At 43.8% G+C, this 21,339-nt stretch overlaps 1 protein-coding gene across 6 annotated transcripts in view; it reads right to left on the bottom strand.

Annotated features, from left to right (window-relative positions):
- PAPLN (papilin, proteoglycan like sulfated glycoprotein) overlaps positions 1–21,339 on the bottom strand; it is a 235,240-nt gene that overhangs the window by 85,488 nt on the left and 128,413 nt on the right. For all 6 annotated transcript variants that reach the window (XM_068254118.1, XM_068254120.1, XM_068254121.1 and 3 more), the window contains 3 exons: positions 15,271–15,479; positions 13,459–13,520; positions 5,999–6,114 (listed from right to left, as the gene is read on the bottom strand). In XM_068254118.1, the coding sequence (XP_068110219.1) occupies positions 5,999–6,114; positions 13,459–13,520; positions 15,271–15,283 (191 nt within the window). In that variant the 5' untranslated portion in view covers positions 15,284–15,479. The remainder of the gene's footprint in view (positions 1–5,998; positions 6,115–13,458; positions 13,521–15,270; positions 15,480–21,339) is intronic.

The raw sequence follows: 21,339 nt of genomic DNA, 5'->3' as shown, positions 1-21,339 counted from the left end.
CATGTTGGAAATAATAGATCTGCCAGAAAATCTCATAATGTGTACCAAGCATTAATCACTTGAGGACTGCAGTGCTAAACCCCCCTAGTGACCAGGCCATTTTTAGTAATATGTGCCACTGCAGCTTTAAGACTAAGCTGCAGATCCGCACAACTCAGCACACAAGTGATTCCCCCCCTCTTTTCTCCCCACCAACAGAGCTCTCTGTTGGTGGGGTCTGATCGCTTTCCCCATGTTTATTTTTTTTTTTAAATAAATATTATTGTTGTTTTTGTAAAAAAAAAAAAAAAAACAGTTTCTTTAATTATTATCCCTCCCTCCTTCCCTCACCACAGCCAGCCAATTATGGCGATCGGCTGTCATAGGCTTCTGCTGATCGCAGCGCTGCACAGAGTAAATAGACGGCGATCACGCCGTCTAACAGTCTCCCGAGCGGCAATCGCAATCCAAGCAAGAGATGCACGCGCAGCCTGCACGCGATCTCCTGCAAAATAGAGCCCCAGGACTTTACGCCGATTGGCGTTAGGCGGTCCTGGGGCTGCCGCCGCGGACACACCCATCGGCATAACGCGGTCAGCAGAAGGTTAAGGTGACCACTCACAATTCGTTAATTCAACTGAAAAATTTGATGTTGGATTTCCTGGTTTTATTTCGATTTTTATCGATCCGGAATGCTGGAAATTTTTCTAAAGATTGTATGATGTGTGTTAGATTGTCAATTTACACATCCTAGCAATTTTCTCAGAGTTTCCAATTATTTTTATCATAATTGGGGAAAAATTGAACGTGTGTGGTACATTGGTCATAATTTTGAAATGTTACAATCAGTCAGAAAAATTATTTGCAATTCTTAAATTGAACAGATATTTAAAAAAAATTGTATGATGTGTGGCCACCTTTAGACAGATTTGTGAACAATATTTGAGAGTAATTGGTCTTTTTTGTATGTAGAGAATGTTTCAGATTTTTGAGTTCAGCTCATGCAAAATGAGAGCAAACCCGAAAGTGTTGTGTTTATATTTTTGCTCGGTGTAAATACTTCTACAGTTAGAAAACTCAGGTGTTATGGGGTTACTGGAGGTAGCAAAATTCATTGGGATGTGATCCATTAACCACACAACTTTTCCCAGAACAACTTTTCCCAGCCCCCTGCGGCTGATCGGTGCCCACGTAGAGTCGCTCTGATGCTCCTGGACCCGCCGGCGGCTACTTTCGGTTTCACCGTCACCGGCCGTCAGGCTGGGAACGTGAGTGATTCTTCGCGTTCCCAGCTACAATAGCACCCCCTATACTGCTATTACGGCCTTCCTTGCCGCAATAGCAGTATAGAAGGTGCTATTGTTCCTGGGAACGCGAAGAATCACTCACGTTCCCAGCCTGACGGCCAGTGGCGGTCAAAACCGGAAGTAGCCGTTGGCGGGTCCAGGAACATCAGAGCGACTCTACGTGGGCACCGATCGGCTGCAGGGGGCTTAGGGGGCTGAGGGAAGCCCCAGGTGAGTAAAACTTATTTTTTATTTTTGACTTAAAGAGAACCAGTGACGAAGCATCCTCATGTATTTTATTACATTTATCAGTGGGAACATGACAGTAAACACCTACCATGCTTTTAGTTTTATTGTTCTATGCCTAATCTGTCTGTTATCAGCTGTGATAAGAATCCCCGACTGAGCATTCAGTCTAGGTTTGACCTGGAATCATTATAGCTGAGTCAGTCTTCTGTGGAGTATTTTCAAGGCCAAGCCTGCCCCCTTCTGGCTCAGCTTTCCTGCTTTGCATAGTTAGAGCTCTGACGACATGGGAGGGGCTGCTGCTGCTGCCGAGAAAGAAGCTCTGAAACAGACAAGTGTATCTGTGTGCACTGTGCAGCCAGTCATTATCTACTGTATGCAGTTTAATTTCTATGAGAGACTTCCTACAGGCAGCCACACAGCATGCCGGAATAATAAAGTTGAAAGCACACAGCAGAAAGGCTGCAGTAGCCCTGCTTGTCTATAGTCTCATAGAGGCTAAACAGCACATCCAGAACAGCTAATAACCTGGAAGCAGAAGGGATATGAGCCGGTGGCCATATTGGATTTTTCCTGGAGCAATAATGGATAAAAAAACACTCAAAAAGGCACACCAGAGTGGCGAAATTATCAGGCAGAGCATTTATTCTTTACAAGCTATCAACTGATATGTTTATTTTGTGTGAATCGTTCATCTCTGGTTCCCTTTAAGGTTCACTTTAAGGGTATTTGATGATAGCTATATCTAGGTCATAATTGTAGTTCTGAAAGGAAGTCCCGGAGCAATCTGTCTACTTAGGAATCTGAACTTTTGCTGATTCAGTCAGGCCGTCAGGACAGTCAGTGCATCATTACATGGTTCTAACATGTTCAAGTATTTGTCTATCATGGAAACCACACTTACAAGCAACAGACACAGAACTAGGACAAGAATTCTGGATTCAGGCTACAGACACGATACAATGACTGTAATCTGGATTCAGGCAACAGACACGATACAATGACTGTAATCTAGTACCTCCTACCTAGAGTGAGTGCGCTAAGAGATTTTTTTATTATGTTACTTTCACAAAAAAATATTTTTTACCCTCTCTAAGTGATTTAACTCTTTTGCGGCCAAGGTCTGGCTTCCATTTGGTACTTTAGATAGCCAAACTTGTAATGTAAGGGACATTTCAATCACACTTTAGATGTAAAGCTGGCACTGCTGTAAACGCTGATTTATTGGTACAAAAGGATAAAAAACATAGGAGCAAACTTGCAGTATTCAAAAAATGGCATCCTGTACCCAGCACCCACCACCCCCACTGTGCCTCCTGTACAGGCATCCTGTTCCCAGCACCACCACTGTGCCTCCTGTACAGGCACCCTGTATCCCGCACCCACCACCACCACTGTGCCTCCTGTACAGGCATCCTGTACCCAGCACCTACCACCACCACTGTGCCTCCTGTACAGGCATCCTGTACCCAGCACCCACCACCACTGTGCCTCCTGTACAGGCATCCTGTACCCAACACCCACCACCACCACTGTGCCTCCTGTACAGGCACCCTGTACCCAGCACCCACCACCACCACTGTGCCTCCTGTACAGGCACCCTGTACCCAGCACCCACCACCGTCACTGTGCCTCCTGTACAGGCATCCTGTACCTAGCACCACCACTGTGCCTCCTGCACAGGCAATCTGTACCCAGCACCCACCACCACCACTGTGCCTCCTGTACAGGCATCCTGTACCCAGCACCTACCACCACCACTGTGCCTCCTGTACAGGCATCCTGTACCCAGCACCCACCACCACTGTGCCTCCTGTACAGGCATCCTGTACCCAACACTCACCACCACCACTGTGCCTCCTGTACAGGCACCCTGTACCCAGCACCCACCACCACCACTGTGCCTCCTGTACAGGCACCCTGTACCCAGCACCCACCACCATCACTGTGCCTCCTCTCACGACTGGTATGTGTGCCACCATTTTTATACTTTTGTACCAATAAATCAGCGTTTACAGCAGTGCCAGCTTTACATCTTTTCTATTCATTCTATGCATTTTGCTGGTTGCTTGAGCACGCTAGTAGATTCTAATCTAAAAGTAGATTTAAACAAAAAATAAAACTGTGGAATATCTTAAAAAATCATTTTTAGGAGAAAGAAGATAGATACAATCGTTTATTTCATTCGTTTATTTTCACCTCGGGTGCCCTTTAAATACAGCCGAATGGGAGTGTTTGTAACACCACACGTGGCAGCGTTTGACAAGTTTCGTAAGCTCTGCACAACTTCAGCCAAAGCAAAAACAAGCAAAGTGCTATCCTGCGGTGTTTGTTACTGCATTACACCAACAAAGCTCCAAACAGAGGAATTATGAATGAGATGAGATTCAGAAGGCCCTATGATCAGTTTGCCATGGGGTGCCATCCAAACTAAAAACAGCACTGATTGTATTGCATGAATTATTATCCTGGAATGCACTTCCTTGCGGTTAGTTCAAATCACAGACCACCATGCCTATTATTAAAATGAGTAACATAATGAATATCTGAATTGAGGTATAAATTGGTCTTCTGAAAGAAACCATAAACAGACTAAAGACTGTAAATTTATTCTATGATGAAAGTTTGATCCTGCGGGCAAACAGACATATACAAAACACGGCTTACAGATCTCACAGCTCAATAGACACATTCCATAAGATCTCTGTCAGAGGAATGTAGCTTTAGGGAGACCTTTAAGTTGCCTGTTTTATGTGGGACGTGGAAAATATTACCCTACTACAATTATGAAAGAGTAGCTTCTTTAATGAACATACTCCCAGGTGTGTCAGTAAACGTGGGTGTAATGTTTATGTAAGGATAACCGACATGTGCCATCACCAGGTTCTCATGCCACACAGTAGCACATATCGTGCCAGAATGAAAATTACATCACTATAAAAATACAGTTATAGGATACAAGATGTCATTGCACAATACACAAGAATAGTGTTGATAACCCTCTAAAGGAATACACAGAGTATGCATCAACCAGTACTAAATATACCGCACACACACAGCTCAGGTTAATATTACCGCGTGCACAAAGAGTGCAGACCTATCAGCAAAGTGTGCACTCGTAACTGCTGCGCAATGAACTTATATTGCAACCGTAATTACCGTAGTAGTAGTGGCCACACTAGTAGAGTACTGCGGTCATGCTACGAGTGCATCGCACGGCAGTTAGAGGTGCACGCTTTGCTGACAGGACCGCACGCTGTGTGTGCGTGATATATCTAGCACTGGTTGATGCATCAAGCTCGAAGTTATTAAATGCAACAGAACCTCATAGCACTGGTTTGTAAGAGGTGTGAAAAAGACCATCTATATTTTACCATAAAGTCCATCCCTACCACAGACATTGCTTAGACAAGATGTGAGTCATGTTTTCGCTTTAAAGACATATGGGTGGCAGGCACCCCCCTACCCAGTCTTCATCTATCCTTCCACCCACCATTTGATAACCATCTACCCACCATTTATTCTTCCACCCCCATGTACTCTCTTCAGACTTTCCCCAACACTACCCCTTATCAATCCTCCCACTCCACCATATGTCCTCCTGAACACTCACCTACCTACTACTCATTTATTTTCCCTCCCACCCCAAGTCACTCCCGTCACTTCTAAACTCATCAAGTAACTGCTCCTAATGACACTTCTACTCATGTGCACCATAGGTGCCCACTGCCTCCTGATCACAGCAAAGTCACGATAATTAGCCACATCTGCTATCCAATGTGAAGTATTAGACACTAACTTTTGAAAACATCTGCACTTTATTGTATGCTGTACTTTTGCACTTTACACTTATTTTACAACTCCAAGTTTCCTACTACTTCATTTTACTTTCCATCATGCAATTAGCCCACCCCACATCTAGGCTTCCAGTCCCCCATACTCTGACTCTCACCAAACTACACCACATGCATCCTCCCAACAAGCTATCTCCATTCCTATTATGTTCTTCACATCGGACACATCATCTCAGTATATGCACCCCTTTCCTAATCTCTATAAACTGAATTATCTTTTGCTTCCCCTATTCTGAGAGTCCACCCTGTCCAACTCCCTGCTTAGTAATGTCTGTCTACCGCAACCATTCCCACTACTAGAGGATCAATGGGCACATTTTTGTCAGGCTACAAAACCATTGTTGTGCAAATGTGGTCATTTATTTAATAAACGATTTAGATGTACAACAACACAGCAACCACATACTGTATAAAAAGGATTTAGTACAATACAGTAGAAAACAAAAAAGAGAAAATAATCTAAATACACCACCAGGAAGACCAATATTCAATACAACATTTAGAGACAAACTACCTCCAAAAATGAATGCCACATAAAGAGGATTTATTCAAATACAATAAAATACAAGAGAATGAAAATTCAGATCACTCAAATACTAATACTAATGTAATACTGAAAATGTGGTCACTTACCTGCGAGAGTAACATTGTCGCTCTCTAAAACTTATGCCACCACCACAGGATCGGCTACATTCTCCCCAGTCACTCCAGTTATCCCAAAAATCACTTTGCCTTTTACTCTTACTGGCCTGTAAAACACAACATTTGTGAGGATATCATCAACCTTACTCAATTTTGGAGAACAGTTTTCAGAGCCAAATTAAAGAACTGGCATTAGTAAATGTAGCAGCAGTTACTAAAATAAAAAATACTGACAACATAATAAAATATAATTGATATACCTAATATTAACCACTTAAGCCTATCTGGACGAGTATTCTCCTCCAGATAGGCGCCGAACAAGGCTAACTGGATGAGTATTCTCATCCAGTGTTTAAGTGGTGGGGTGTGAGCGCATGCAGCGTGATCGCCACTCCGAGCGGAAGTATTTCCATGTCCGCAGTTGGGGAAGGGAAGCAAGGCTTCCCCGCACCAATCACAGTGCTTGTAATGAATGGACATAACTCCAATCAGGGGCCATGCCCATTCATAACAAAGTACGTGAATGAAAGGGAAAAAAAGAATCACATTCTGGTAAACCAGGGAGTATTTCTAGTGCCGTCTAGTGGTGAAAAGATTCATTAATTAAAAAATTAATCCCTTCCAAAGCCCCACCTCAGTTAACAAGAAAACACATTGAAAAAAAAATCCATAAATAGTTGCCTTAGAGAGAATCTGTACTCTAAAATGTTTACAGCAAAAAGCATACCATTCTATTTATTATGTTCTCCTGGGCCCCTCTGTGCTGTTTCTGCCACTCTCTGCTGCAATCCTGGCTTGTAATTAACAGTTTTAGGCAGTGTTTACAAACAAACTAACCAGCTTGTGATAGGCTCACATAAGCAGAGTGTGTGAGTCATACAGAGCCTGCAGGGGGCCTGCAGAGGGTGTGTATCGCTTCTATCCAATCACAAGCAACCCTGCACATTCCATACATTCCAGCCTTTAGGCCCATACACACGTCTGATTTTTGCGAACGACGGGCGGATTGCTCAATACCAGTCTTATCACCCGAACGACAGTCTGTACACACACCCGATTTGGCGTGCGAAGGACTGAACGACGAGACGTTCAAACGACCCGTCGTTCGCAAAAATCAGACGTGTGTATGGGCCTTTAGCCTGACTGTGCCGACAGAAGGAAACATATTAGATCATATAACAGAGATAACACAGCCACTGTGCAATTAAGAAAAGCTGCAGTAAGCCAGAGCACATTAGAACAGGCAATGGAACTTATAGGATAGAAGAACTAAGGCTGAAAATTTTGTTACAGAGTCTCTTTAACCACTTGAGGACCCACCCTTTACCCCCCCTTAAGGACCAGCGCTGTGTTGAGTGATCTGTGCTGGGTGGGCTCTGCAGCCCCCAGCACAGATCATGTAGCAGGCAGAAAGATCAGATCACCCCCCTTTTTTCCCCACTAGGGGGATGATGTGCTGGGGGGGTCCGATCTCTCCTGCCTGCATGTGGCTGGCGGGGGGGGCACCTCAAAGCCCCCCTCCGTGGCGAAATTCCCCCCTCCCTCTCCTACCTGCTCCCCCCCGGAGATCAGGGCTGCACAGGACGCTATCCGTCCTGTGCAGCCAGTGACAGGACGTCCCCTGTCACATGGCGGCGATCCCCGGCCGCTGATTGGCCGGGGATCGCCGATCTGCCTTACGGCGCTGCTGCGCAGCAGCGCCGTACAATGTAAACAAAACGGATTATTTCCGCTTGTGTTTACATTTAGCCTGCGAGCCGCCATCGGCGGCCCGCAGGCTATTCACGGAGCCCCCCGCCGTGAATTGACAGGAAGCAGCCGCTCGCGCGAGCGGCTGCTTCCTGATTAATCAGCCTGCAGCTGGCGACGCAATACCGCGTCGCTGGTCCTGCAGCTGCCACTTTGCCGACGCGCAGTATGAGTGCGCGGTCGGCAAGTGGTTAAAGTGACTCCGAGCTCATAAAAAAATGAAAGTTGTACTCACCTGGGGCTTTCTCCAGCCCAGTGCTGGTCGGGAGGTCCCACGACGGCGTCCTGGCTCTTCTCCTTCTCCCCGCTCCAGAACGGCTGACAGGCCGCAGCCCCGGCGACACTCGCCCGAGTGTCGGGCTGCTCCTTCCGCGTATGCCGCGGATTACGTCACACGCCGGCCGCCTCGCGTCATCACGCCGGCCGGCGTGAAAGTACTGCGCATGCGCGCTTTAATCGCGCATGCGCAGTACTTTCACGCCGGCTGCCGTAATGACGCGAGGCGGCCGGCGTGTGACGTCAGCCGCGTCATACGCGGAAGCTGCAGCCCGAGTGTCTACCGAGTGTCGCCCGGGCTGCGGCCCGTCAGTCATTCCGGAGCGGGGAGAAGGAGAGGAGCCAGGACGCCGGCGTGGGACCTCCCGACCAGCACTGGGCTGGAGAAAGCCCCTGGTGAGTACAACTTTCTTTTTTTGGGTGAGCTCTGAGTCCCTTTAAGGACTTTTTTTTCTAAAATATGTATGTCATGAGGGTATAATACTGTTATTTTAGTACATAAGGGCTTACAATTGATGGGACAAACAAAACAACTAAAACCCCCCAAGAAAAATACACCTTTATTTCCACATAACATATTGACGCCATACATTGTACTAGGAACATAATTTAAATGTTGTGGTAGCTGGGACTAATGGGCAAATAAAATGGGTGAGTTTTATTTATAGTAGCATTGCCTATTTTAAAACTATGGAGGGTGGAATTGGAAAAATAATATTTTTTCTTTTATGTTGTTTTTGCCTATAAAATGCATCGAAAATAAAGTAATTACTGATAATAAGCATAGTCCATGAAAACCTTAATTTGTGGCGAAAAAAAAAGAAAGGATATTGATCAATTAAGAGTGATGAGTAGTGATAAAGTTATTGATGAATGAATGGGAGGAGCACTGACAGGGGAAAATTGCTTCTGTCTTGAAGGTGAAAACACCTGCAGGCTGAAGTGGTTAACAACACCAACGTATCTAATGATAACAATGTAAATGTACACGCGATAACACTAATTAGCCAGTTTTGATGCTTTATTTGAAGCTGAACAAAAAACCAATTCAGAAAGCCCAAAACTACCAGCAGCCTGCTAACATAGGGCAAGTCCACCAAAAGCAAGTCCACCCAGATACTCTGGCCACAATGTGACAGTTATCTTAAAAAACATTGAACTTGCGATCATTGCAGATCAGATATGATCCTCCAAAACTTGCCCAAAGTCATTAAAATGTGTCTATTACTAGGCAGCAAAAATTCGACCTCTCACCTGGTCATATCCAGCTGCAGCAAGATATGCAGAGCATAAAGCAAATTAGTGTAGTCCATTTGCAGTTACGTGCACACACTAGCCTTATAACAAACTTGATTAATATCTAAACATCTTCAGGAGTCCTGAAAACTCTTCCACCCAAAAGGTACCTTATTAACTGGGGTGGGTTTACATTAAAACTGGGGGGTTGAATATCTCAAGGATCAGGGTATTAATTATTAAATGGAGCAGAACTAACAAGCTTATGGAAGTAATTGGGGTATAGACCTAGTGTTATAAGATCTGCTTGGGACAGGAATGGACAGTGAAAGGGAAGGGTGGGAGGGTTGGGTTTGTTTTGTGTATATTCTTATTGTGTTGTGAATTTTATACAAGATAAAAGCCAATTAGAATCCTGATGATACCCTCCATATAGCTCTCACTACAGGGTCGCTTTAACAGAATGCTCACTTTGGCAGAAACTCCTTCAGAAGATAGGCAATCTTTCAAATATGTAGATAAAGACATCTGTAAGTTTAATGTGACAAACTTTATAACACCTCAAGCCTACACAATAATATTATTATGTGCCAAGCAGACACACCCCTAGATTTGTAGCTTCAGTTGCAACGCTTTCGGCAATGTATATATTTTGATCACAGGCAAAATGATCTAAATGCTTGGCATATAATCAAACAGGAAGACAATATAACTGACACTAAGCTTAAAGAGACACTGAAGCGAAAAAAAATATATGATATAATGAATTGGTTGTGTACTATGAATAATTACTAGAAGATTAGCAGCAAAGAAAATATTCTCATATTTTTATTTTCAGGTATATAGTGTTTCTTCTAACATTGCATCACTCTATAATATGTGCAGATTACTCAACACTCAGCATTCAAAATTAGTCTTTCAGAGCAGTCTGTGAAGTAATGAACTCTCCTCTAGCAGAGGAAAAGTAAACAGTTCAATTACAGTTGAGATAATAAAAGTCAGATAACAGCCCTCTCCACGACTAAGTTAGTCGGAGAGCTTAATAGCTTTTTTGCATAGAGATAACAACTGGAGTTTCTCAACTCTTCCTGTACTGGAAACAATTAGACTGATGTATCTGATCTTAATGTTTTTTTTCTTAGCTGTGCTACACATACAAATCATAATATCATCATTTTTTTTTCACTTCAGTGTCTCTTTAACTCCTGTCTTTAATAACTCTTCTGAGCTGTTTTACAGTTATCACAATTATAGCACCATGGTGATAACTGTAAAACACCTCAGAAGAGTTATTAAAGACAGGAGTTAAGCTTAGCGAATTGAGGCCACTAGTATCAGGTACTATTTAACCTTAACAACAGGTGGTTCTAAATGCCGGGACATTGGAAAAACTGAAGAGAGTCTGATGTTTGTACAGACAATACATTGTAGAACAGAATGCCTTATTATTTCCGAGTAGTATTTGGAGTATTGCAGTCCCAGCAATGTAAGATTCCACAGGAAATTCACATCACACGCTGCAAACCTTATGTCCTCAAGTGACTTCTTATTATGTGTTACAGTAAAATGTAATTTGGTAAAACTGTAAAATGTTGAAGTTCATGTCTATACAAACCATAATTTCTGAGAGAGGTTTCTCTCATTTATTTGTTATACATATGGCAGTGCATTTATCTATCAAATATCCAATTTAAAAAAAAATATATAAAAAAATAAAATAAAGATATATACATACTGTATATCCTCGGCTATTAGATGAGAAATTTAGGTCTGACTCACTATAGAAAAGTATAGGGCACTTTATACTTGAGTCAGATCTAAATTTTGACTTCTAGTCGGGGGTGTCTCTCTCTCCGCTATGCAGAATTGCCCACTGTATTCTGTCCCCCTCCCTCCCACAGAGCAGCCCACAGTACATGTTTCTCCTTTCCCCAAACCACCCCAACTCCCCATGGTGCCCGCCTCTTCCCATTACATAAACCCTCTGGGAGGTGGAAGGACACTAATCGCATTTGATATCGGGAGCCAATGGAACACTAATACAAGCTCACCAGCACAAGTGAAGAGTAGATGAGTGGACCCGTCACCTGGTGGTGGAACGGGCAATGTCGCTTCTGCTGTGACCTGCTCTGCATATGTGATTATGGAACGGGGAGAGAGAGGCATGCACCCTGGCGGGGGGATGGACTGCAATCAATTGCTGCAGTGATTCGGCATAGGGGAAAGAAGATGTTAAGCATTTAAGTTTGGAGAGACTAGGCGGGGTTACTGTCTGCACGTGGGGACCAGGAGTTGTTAATGTCTTCACCTGGGGACCAGGAAGGGTTAATGACTTCAGTGCTTTATGTAGTGCAGCTGTTAACTCCTCCTGGTCCCAAAATGCAGCCATTAACCCCTCCTGGTCCTCAAGTACAAAAAGTAACATTCCAAGTCCCCACATGCAGCCACAGGCTATCTTATACTGGAGTTAAGAAAATAGCCATGTTAAAGTGGGATTGTCACCATAAAAATAAAATTTCAACAGCAACTGATCTGAGTGTATTAAGTTATAAAGGTGCTATTCCTGCATTCAAAACTTTAAAAAGTTTTTCTGCAGTTATGATTTGGAGTTCTCATATACTTAACCACTTGAGGACCCACCCTTTACCCCCCCTTAAGGACCAGCTGTTTTAGCTGATCTGTGCTGGGTGGGCTCTGCAGCCCCCAGCACAGATCAGGGTGCAGGCAGAGCGACCAGATCGCCCCCCTTTTTTCCCCACTAGGGGGATGATGTGCTGGGGGGGATCTGATCGCTCCTGCCTGCCGGGTGTTGCGGGGTGGGCACCTCAAAGCCCCCCTCCGTGGCGAAATCCCCCCCTCCCTCTCCTACCTGCCCCCCCTGGTGAACCGGGCTGCACAGGACGCTATCCGTCCTGTGCAGCCAGTGACAGGCTGTCCCCTGTCACATGGCGGCGATCCCCGGCCGCTGATTGGCCGGGGATCGCCGATCTGCCTTACGGCGCTGCTGCGCAGCAGCGCTGTACAATGTAAACAAAGCGGATTATTTCTGCTTGTGTTTACATTTAGCCTGCGAGCCGCCATCGGCGGCCCGGAGGCTATTCACGGAGCCCCCCGCCGTGAATTGACAGGAAGCAGCCGCTCGCGCGAGCGGCTGCTTCCTGATTAATCAGCCTGCAGCTGGCGACGCAATAGTGCGTCGCTGGTCCTGCAGCTGCCACTTTGCCGACGCACGGTATAAGCGTGCGGTCGGTAAGTGGTTAAGGAGCATTGACTCTTTAGTAGTCAGTGCCAAACAGTTGCATGCTGGGGGTTCTTTTTATCTATAATATATTCCTCCTCTTCCCTTTATTTCCCTGCTTAACTGCTTATCTGAAACCTGATCCCCTGCTTACTTGTGTTTACAAGCAAGGCTGAGGTGACTCAGCGATTGGAGGAGAAAAGAAAAAACAGTAAAGGGCAGAAATGACATTAGGATTTAGCCTAAACTGTGGGCAAAAGACATGGCCCCCACCAGGAACAGAATTATCTTAATTTACTATATAAAATTCACTGAAATCAAAACGTGGACAGTACAATACATGTGTTATGTAAGTAGATCAAGTATTTATCTAATTACATATGTGTCTTTTTTTCCTGGCATTGTATGGCTAATGCTACTACTTTAAGAGGTGCAAATACTGGGGTTGACCTATACACAAGGATGACATGTATTCAAGGATACAGGGTATATACTCCTAGATCAGTAGGCTCATGGTCTAATATCCCTATCACAGTCCTAGAGAATCACTCCTCCTTATCACCTTGGTTAATTGGTCATGGGACTTGGTTATTGTAACAGTAAAGAAACAAAAAGGTTTCCTGCTAACAAGACAAGTAAATCAAACCAACAGATAGTGTGTCCACAAAAAAACTAACAGTTGGGGGCCCTCTACTGTACAGATATGTCACTAGCCTCTCATTTTGTTGCTATGGGAGGGGGGGTCTGATGGTGCGGTGCACAATGGGGCAACTTAGGGTGAGTAGGAGAACAATGCCCTTGGCCTGGGTTTGACTCAGATGTCCATTAATACATATGTTGAATCCTTGGCACAGGCAGCCCTGAGCAGTACTCCCACTATAAATAAGTACATTTAAGTATAAATCCTAAAAATATTTTGTAATTATACAAAATGACAGTATCTTATACTTACGGAGTATGCAGAATCAAGTAGCAGGACAAATGTAAGAAGCAGCAATATAATCTTCATTTTACCTGACAAGAAAATGAATAATACAATGTTGGTTAAAATCTTACAGAACACACACTTGAAACAACCTGGATGAAGGTGTACATTACCTAGTGTAAACTTGCTATCAAAAATAGCCACTTTCTCCCCCATAAATGTATGAAGGATCACATGAATGAGTGATTTGCTGCAAATTTCTGATTGGCCATAATATCATCAAAATGTTGCTTCCTGTTTTAGTCTACACTGGAAGCAAATGTGGGGCATCCAATCAAAGACTTGCCTTAGCAACTCATCAGGGGCTCTAATGAGTTGCTAAGGCAACGTAATGCGTAGGGCAGAGCTACAGAGCGACGTTCGAGACAGTGATATCACATGATGCCAGCTGGATGCGGCTTTGTGTCACGTGGTGTGGCTGCATAGCGGGAATAGTGCGAACGGAGCTTAGCGGTAGCGCAGCACACGTGTTCATCTTCTCACGCATAGCAGTGCAGTTTGTTGCGGTCCCTACAAAGACCATAACAGGTCATGATGTACAAGTTTTGGTGGGGGACACGCTGGGTTTAAAGGTGAATGTCACTGTTTTTTAAATGAAGGTTTGATATTCTTACACGATGGAAGCTTCTCTGTCCTGATTGCAGAATGTGACAAGCTGACAGTGGTTGCCAGAGGAGGCAGTGGGGTGGCCATATACCCCAGAGGCGATGACGGGCCGTATTGGCCACAATATCCAGTGAGTTGCTGCATGAAGGGGGAGGAACCCTCAACGACGGCTGAATATTTTATTTATATGGACTGATGTTGAGCGCTACCTTTATTACATCCATAGAATTTATGAAGATTGACACTTATCTTGCAGGAGCGCACCACCTTACTATTGGTGTTATCAGCCATATTGGTTTGAAATATTATTGGAGATTAATTGACTGCCTATGATTTACCATTGATCGCTGTAACATAGTTTTAGATATTTTATTTTTAACATTGAGTCTCAAGCATTCAGAAAGCACACTTCTCCGGCATCTGCCTATACCCATCATTGCTGGATAACTGAGGCTCCACTGTAACTGAAGATCGCTTTTTTGCAAGCTTATGAAACCTAATGCTAGGTACACACATTGCGTTTTTGCGGTCGATAGATACGTTCAATTGATAATTTCCGTCATGTCCGATATTACTTTTGATCGTTTTACCACTCGATTTCTCATTGAAGTGAATGGAAATTGATAAGAAAAGATATGAGAATTGAGTGGGAAATCAAGTGGAAAAACTAATCGAAAATCGATCGAACGGGAAATCGACTGAAAAAACGCATTGTTTGTACACAGCATAAGTTTCTTTGCCAGGCATGATACAAAACTGGATCAGAACCATATATGTACAGTTTGTCTCCAAAGTCACCTAAAGCAACTTGGGTTGTTTTTTAAAACAAAAAAGTCATAAAACTGTTCAGCGATTCAAACACATGCAGATTTTGAGTCATCTTTTTCCAGAGGAGGAATACAGAGCAATAATCAGTTGATGCTGCTGACCTTTTAGAAATATAAACAAAGCACAAACTGATAAGACGGTTGAACTTTAAGCAGATGTGGTGCACCAGATACATCCTGTGTGTACATTTTAGTGATAAATTGCCTGTAATTCTAAACACAGACTCAAAGAGCGTATTACATAAAAGTAAGATGATATCATTAGCCGACACATGCTTCAAGAAACTCTGAGCAGCGTTCTGTTCCCAGGGGAAGACTGAGATCTGGCATGTACATACAGGCCTACCTGTTCTCCCCATCGTTTGCTTTTGACTCTGTATATGTGCCAGCGTGCAGAATGGCAGGTCGTTTCATGCCATGCTTTGAGCAAAGACCCAGTTTCACAGGCCTGCCAGGTTTCAAAACATCCCTGTGTGGCTTCGGTCTGCTTGACACTGTTGTACAGATGACGTTCACCCAATGAACCAATATCAGTATGGCTGATGTTTTCAGAGGCTGGAATAAAAATACAGAAAATATGTAATTGTAGATGTTGTATAGTAACTGGTGAAAGCTTATAACCTCAGGAAAAAAAAATATTTTATCTTTACAAGTAAAGTAGCACAATCTGAGTACAAATACTGTTCATCATATTGGTCCATATGCAATTCACTTTTTCTCTTGAGTTTTCTCAAGAGAGATAACTTTTCATTTTCTCTTTAAAATAATGTTTTAGCAATTTGCAATTGAAAAAGTACCAAAAAGTAGTTGAAAAAGTACAAAATTATTCTGTGTTTTCTTCCTTGCTGAGGGTTTAACCCTTTTGCTGTCAGCCGATTTGTCCTAAACGCAAACATCTACTGCCAAGCAGTTTTTTGACATTTTGCACTCATTAGGGTCACTTAGGATTTTTGACAAAAAAAACCTACATAAAATAGGACATATTACGGCATATGTTGTTTTTTTTCCATAAAGAATTGGGCTTGAACACTGAAACAAAATTTTGTACTTTTCTGGAGATAGAACAACATTTTTGAGAGAAATATGTAAAAAAAAAAAAAAGTGAAATAAAAAAATTATATATTTTTCTAATGTGTTTTTTTTTCAAAGACGAATTACATTTACTGAGAAAAATGTTAATGTTTTTATTATAGCCCTGATTCTGCTGAAACCGATACCAGATATGTACTGGTATCCCACTTTTCCTGTTCTGGAATAGGTACGCCAGTACAGGTAGTTAGATATAGGTGCAGGCAGTAAAGGTATCCTGGAATAGGTGCGCCAGTACAGGTAGCCAGATGTGGTTGCAGCAAGTACAGGTAGTCAGGAATAGATGCCCCAATTACAGGTAGCGAGATATAGGTGCAGCCAGTATAGGTAGCCAAGTATAGATGCCGCCAGTACAGGTAGCCAGATATAGGTGCAGCCAGTATAGGTAGCCAAGTATAGATGCCGCCAGTACAGGTAGCCAGATATAGGTGCAGCCAGTATAGATAGCCAGGAATAGGTGCCCCAGTATAGGTAACAGGTATAGGTGACCCAGTATAGGTAGCAGGTATAAGTACCCCAATATAGATAGTAGGTATAGGTACACCCAGTATAGGTAATAGTTATAGGTAGAAGGTATAGTTGCCCCAGCCCCCAGCATAAGTAGTATCTATAGGAGCCCCTAGTATAGGTAGCAGGTACAGGTGCCGACATCATCCTACCTCCCTCCACATGGGCCACCCTCCTGTGGTCCCCCTGTAATGCTGAAGCAACCGTCGGGTTGTAATTACTCACTCGATCGCTCGCTCCATGCAGCGTGTTTATGGCGGCTGCAGGCACCTCTCTGGCTGTCCGATCCTGTATGACGCATATGTAATCACCTGTCATAGAGGAAACAGGAAGGAGAGAGGACGCGACTGTTGGCGGGGGGCATGCAGCATAAAGCGAGCAATCGGATGAGTAATTACAACCTGACCGCTGCTCCAGCCACACAGGGAGGTAGAGGAGGGGGGCCTAGTACGTTATTGGCAGTTAAAGCCCTTCCCAGCCAACGTACCTGGTGCATGCTTGGCAGGCAAAGAGTTAAAAAGTCCTGTTATTGAAAAGGTATGAAAATATCACCTAGAAGAAAACTAAGGAGAAGAAGTGAATTGCATATGGGCCCTCATCTTGTTTGAAGACCTGCATCTTTCTATACATCATACATAAGCGACAGTATTCTCCCCAGGTCTTTTTAGCCGGGTGCTCCACCCAGCTAATTTTGGTGAGCGCCCGGCTATCATCAGCTCGCATCCTCATCTTCATCCTATGCCATAAGGCGAGTTGCGCTGACCCTGCATTCCCCCATCATGCTCCACCCGGCTACTTTTTCATGCCACCTGGCTGGAAAAAAATTCTGGAGAGATCTAGTATGAATAGTGCCCAGATTTCCATTTCTGAAAATAAGCTAAGCTCACAATTCAGTGAAAAATTTAGTGTCTGTATACCTGTCCCATGATTTTTGCTTCTGAACCCATCAGGGAGGATTGCTAAACAATAAACAAAATACATTTTCTATTGTTATTATCATTGCAGGGTGCTGCTCGCTTGTCTACTGCTAATTATCTCCCCTCCTCCCTCCATTCTACAGTTTTGCAGTTGGTAACTTTTGAAAGACAAAATGTTATTCCTATATAATACCCACTCCGGATAGCTCTTTGTTGTACTACCAATATTTGAGCTTTTATGAAAGTCAGGGTACTGAACACCATGCTATGTCAAGTTAAGTCTACTATGCTGTCTAGTCATGCCTGCACAGTAGAGTGGACCCGATCGGTCTCGGCTATTTCGGCCAGAGCCCGAGCATAAAGACGCTACTGCACATGTGCACACATCGACAAGGAGATCCTTGGGGAGTCCCAGCGTTGGACCACCTCAATTGAGGAGGAAGGAAGATCTTAAGGATCCAGAGGCTTCTCCCTCCCGAGGTAAGTACCCCCCAGGGACACTTTTCTTACAGGTTTACTTTAATGCAAATTTAAAGTGAAAATTAACTTATGACATAATGATTGTATGTGTAGTACGGATAATAAATAGAACATTAGTAACAAAAAAAAGTCTCATATTTTTGTTTTCAGTTATAACATTGCATCAGTCACAGTTGCAGTTTAAAATCCATAATCTGTATTTTAAGCTATAAAACAAACCAAAAGTAATGACCCTTTGAGGTTTTCTGCAGTAAATCCTTATCTCAAGCTGTCTCTCACTTTTTCTTGGCTGTTTAAGCTCTTTATAAAATGGGACCGAGTTTGACCAAGTTGGTCAATTAGCTCAGAGAACTTCTTTTGCAACTCAAGTTTTTTTTAACTCTTCCTTTATCCTATGGTAAACAGAAAGGGACTTCACATAATTTCTTACTAGAGCTAGTATTATATGTGAATATGTTTATCTCATCATGTCACGTCACTTCAGATTCACTTTAATACCCCACAAGTGCATAAGTCAATTGTGATAGTGGTCCAAAGCAAAGCACTCGGTGAGTCAGTGACCCCAGAGTGTTGATTAACCCCCTTGGCGGTATGATTCTTTCCAGATTTTAGGGTCTAAAAGCAGTGCAATTTTTTTGCACCCTTTTAGTCCCTAAAACTTGGAAAAAAATCATGCTGCCAGGGAGATCTGCAGCAGTTTAACAATTACTCACCTCCCTGGCTCCAGCACTGCAGTTAAACCTCCATCCTCCGGGTGGCGCTGTCATGACGACAGCCGGCTATCTCACCAGGAGGAAGCAGAGACTCGGAGGAGAGGAAGAAGAAAGGCGGCCAACTTCGGGATCCCCCAGGAGGTATGTAGAAACGCCCGCTGCGTGCTATACTCTGCACACAGCCTCCAGCAGCTACCCCGAGCAGAGGTCAGGATTACAGCTCTTAGCCGCGGTTTTCCGCCCCGACCCTAGCTCGGGATTACAGCCGAGGAGGTTAACAAATTTGAAATCTGATGTCTAGACACTCGTAAGCCGATTCTCAGCTCAGCGTCCCCACATTTATGAGGACACAGTCTGCTGAAAAAGGTCATTTTGTAAAGTGGTAGAACTCTGTTAATTAAAGCACTTCAGTCCTAAATATTGGGTGTGGGTTGTTGGTTCCAGCTTAAAAGAATCCATTTCCCAGCATAATGTCCAAGTACATGAAGCATAATTTTCTTTACACGCTTCACAACCTTCCATTACCATTAGGCCAAAAAGAGCCAGTTTTGGCCCCAGCTACACTGGCTGATCAAATAGATTCTCAATATCTTCTCCCACTTCCTTCCAGACACATCCAATACAGCTATATCCCAAGAACATATGATAAAAAGTGGTCTGTTCCATTCTACACCTTTTACAGCATAAATTGGTTTATCTAATGGGCATGAAAGACAACCTGTAAATAAATGTAAAATGTATTAACCAGTCCCTAGATGAAATAAGAGCATCCATATGGTTATCCAACACCGAGTTCCCAGTCTTCATCTTCAAGCTTCCCCAAGTCAGAAGACCATATCAACTGCAACCTGTAAAGGCCATCAGTGTCCACTGTGACAGAGCATAGTATGGATACAGAGGCACCAAATGGATAAAAGTATCTAAAAAGTTTTTTGCTTTTTTTTAACAGTTAACATTTTATTAGAGTTTGTAATACAACATCAGATGAATATAGATAGCATACAGTGGGTTGTACATTCACCATTTGTGAAAAGACTTATGACAACATGGTCGCATATGGTACATCTAGGTTGTAGTAGATACAATATCATTAAAATAAGAATGACAAATTACCATATACGTCTTGTGCATATATTCATTAACGTTAAGAAGTCTTAATACAGCTGTGATGCTTGAAGGAGACAAAGAAAAAGCAAGTCCAAAGACAGGTGGGACTTGGTAGAGGAAAAGAGAAAAGGAAGGTTTCCGTCCGACCGCCGCCCGCCCCCCCAGAAGGTCATACCCATTACTTTAGTCTATAATTGGGATGAAATTTTCACTCGTAGGATCCAGAATGCTAGTCTCCCATACTCCCCATACTCTATTATATTTTTTAGGACAGCGTCTGTTAAGGTAGGTGGTTTTATACAGCGGAAGGATCGTGTTGATGGCTTTGGCCCAGGTGCCTATAGTCGGTATTGAAGGTTTCTTCCAATATTTTAGAATTTCTTTCCTTGCTTGAAAATAAAGGATTTTAATTACCGTATTTTTCGGACTATAAGACGCACTTTTTCTCCCCCAAAAGTAGGGAGAAAAAGTCCCTGCGTCTTATAGTCTGAATGTAACCTACCTTGATGCTCATTTCCTAGTGGGTGGCAGCGGCAGCAGTAGCAGCGGTAATCCGCAGTGGGTGGCAGCATTGCGATCCACAATGTCTCTGATCGGCATAGAAGAAGCCGCTGTTATAATCCACTCTGCTTGTCTTTTGATCTTTCTTTCTCCTAGCGTGCCCCAGCAGCGCGATCCACATAGACTCTAAGCGGCATAGGAGAAGCCGCTGTCATCATCCACACTGCGCCTTCTTTCATATTTATAGCGGCAGCCCTCAGCGACTTCCGTACTGCCTTGTTTTGCTTTCGTCATCACATGACCCCGGCGCACGTGCGCCAGGGTCATGTGAGAGCGGAAGTAAACAAGGCAGTACGGAAGTCGCTGAGGGCTGCCGCTATAGCGGCTGAAGATTTCTGCCGATACTTTGTCAGCTGGGATCGCGCTGCTGCGGGGCTGACTGGGCTGATGTTGGGCGAGATAAAATATGAAAGAAGGCACAGGCGATGACAGCGGCATCTCCTATGCCGCTTAGAGTCTATGTGGATCGCGCTGCTGGGGCACGCTAGGAGAAAGAAAGATCAAAAGACAAGCAGAGTGGATTATAACAGCGGCTTCTTCTATGCCGATCAGAGACATTGTGGATCACGCTGCTGGGGCACGGTAAGGGAGATAAAGATCAAAGAACAAAAGACAGAGTGGATTATAACAGTGACATTGTGGATGGCGCTGCTGTGGGGAACACTGGGGGATTTAAAAGATCAAAGAACGAGCTTTGTAGATGATAAAAGCAGCTGCTCCTGCTTTGGAACACTGTGGATCACTTTGGTGCTGCTGATGCCACCCTACTGTGCACCTTGTTAGGACCTACTGGACACCCAGACTGGACCCAGCTACTGCCACCCAGGCTAGTGAGATCTCCTGTAATTGAATGGGTTAGTTAGTGTAGCTGGAGAGGGGGGAGTTGTGTTGTGCAGTGTAGCTGGGGGGAGGGGGCAGCAGGGGTTAGTGAAGTGTAGCTTAGTATAGTTTGTGATGGCAGCAGGGGTTAAAATAGCTTGGCAGTGAGACAGAGATATCTTGGGGGGAGGAGGAAAGGTCTATAAGACACTCCTGGACCAT

Source organism: Hyperolius riggenbachi, chromosome 9, assembly GCF_040937935.1.
Source record: "Hyperolius riggenbachi isolate aHypRig1 chromosome 9, aHypRig1.pri, whole genome shotgun sequence".
In the NCBI taxonomy this organism is placed as follows: domain Eukaryota; kingdom Metazoa; phylum Chordata; class Amphibia; order Anura; family Hyperoliidae; genus Hyperolius; species Hyperolius riggenbachi.
This window is presented reverse-complemented; position numbering and strand designations above follow the sequence as displayed.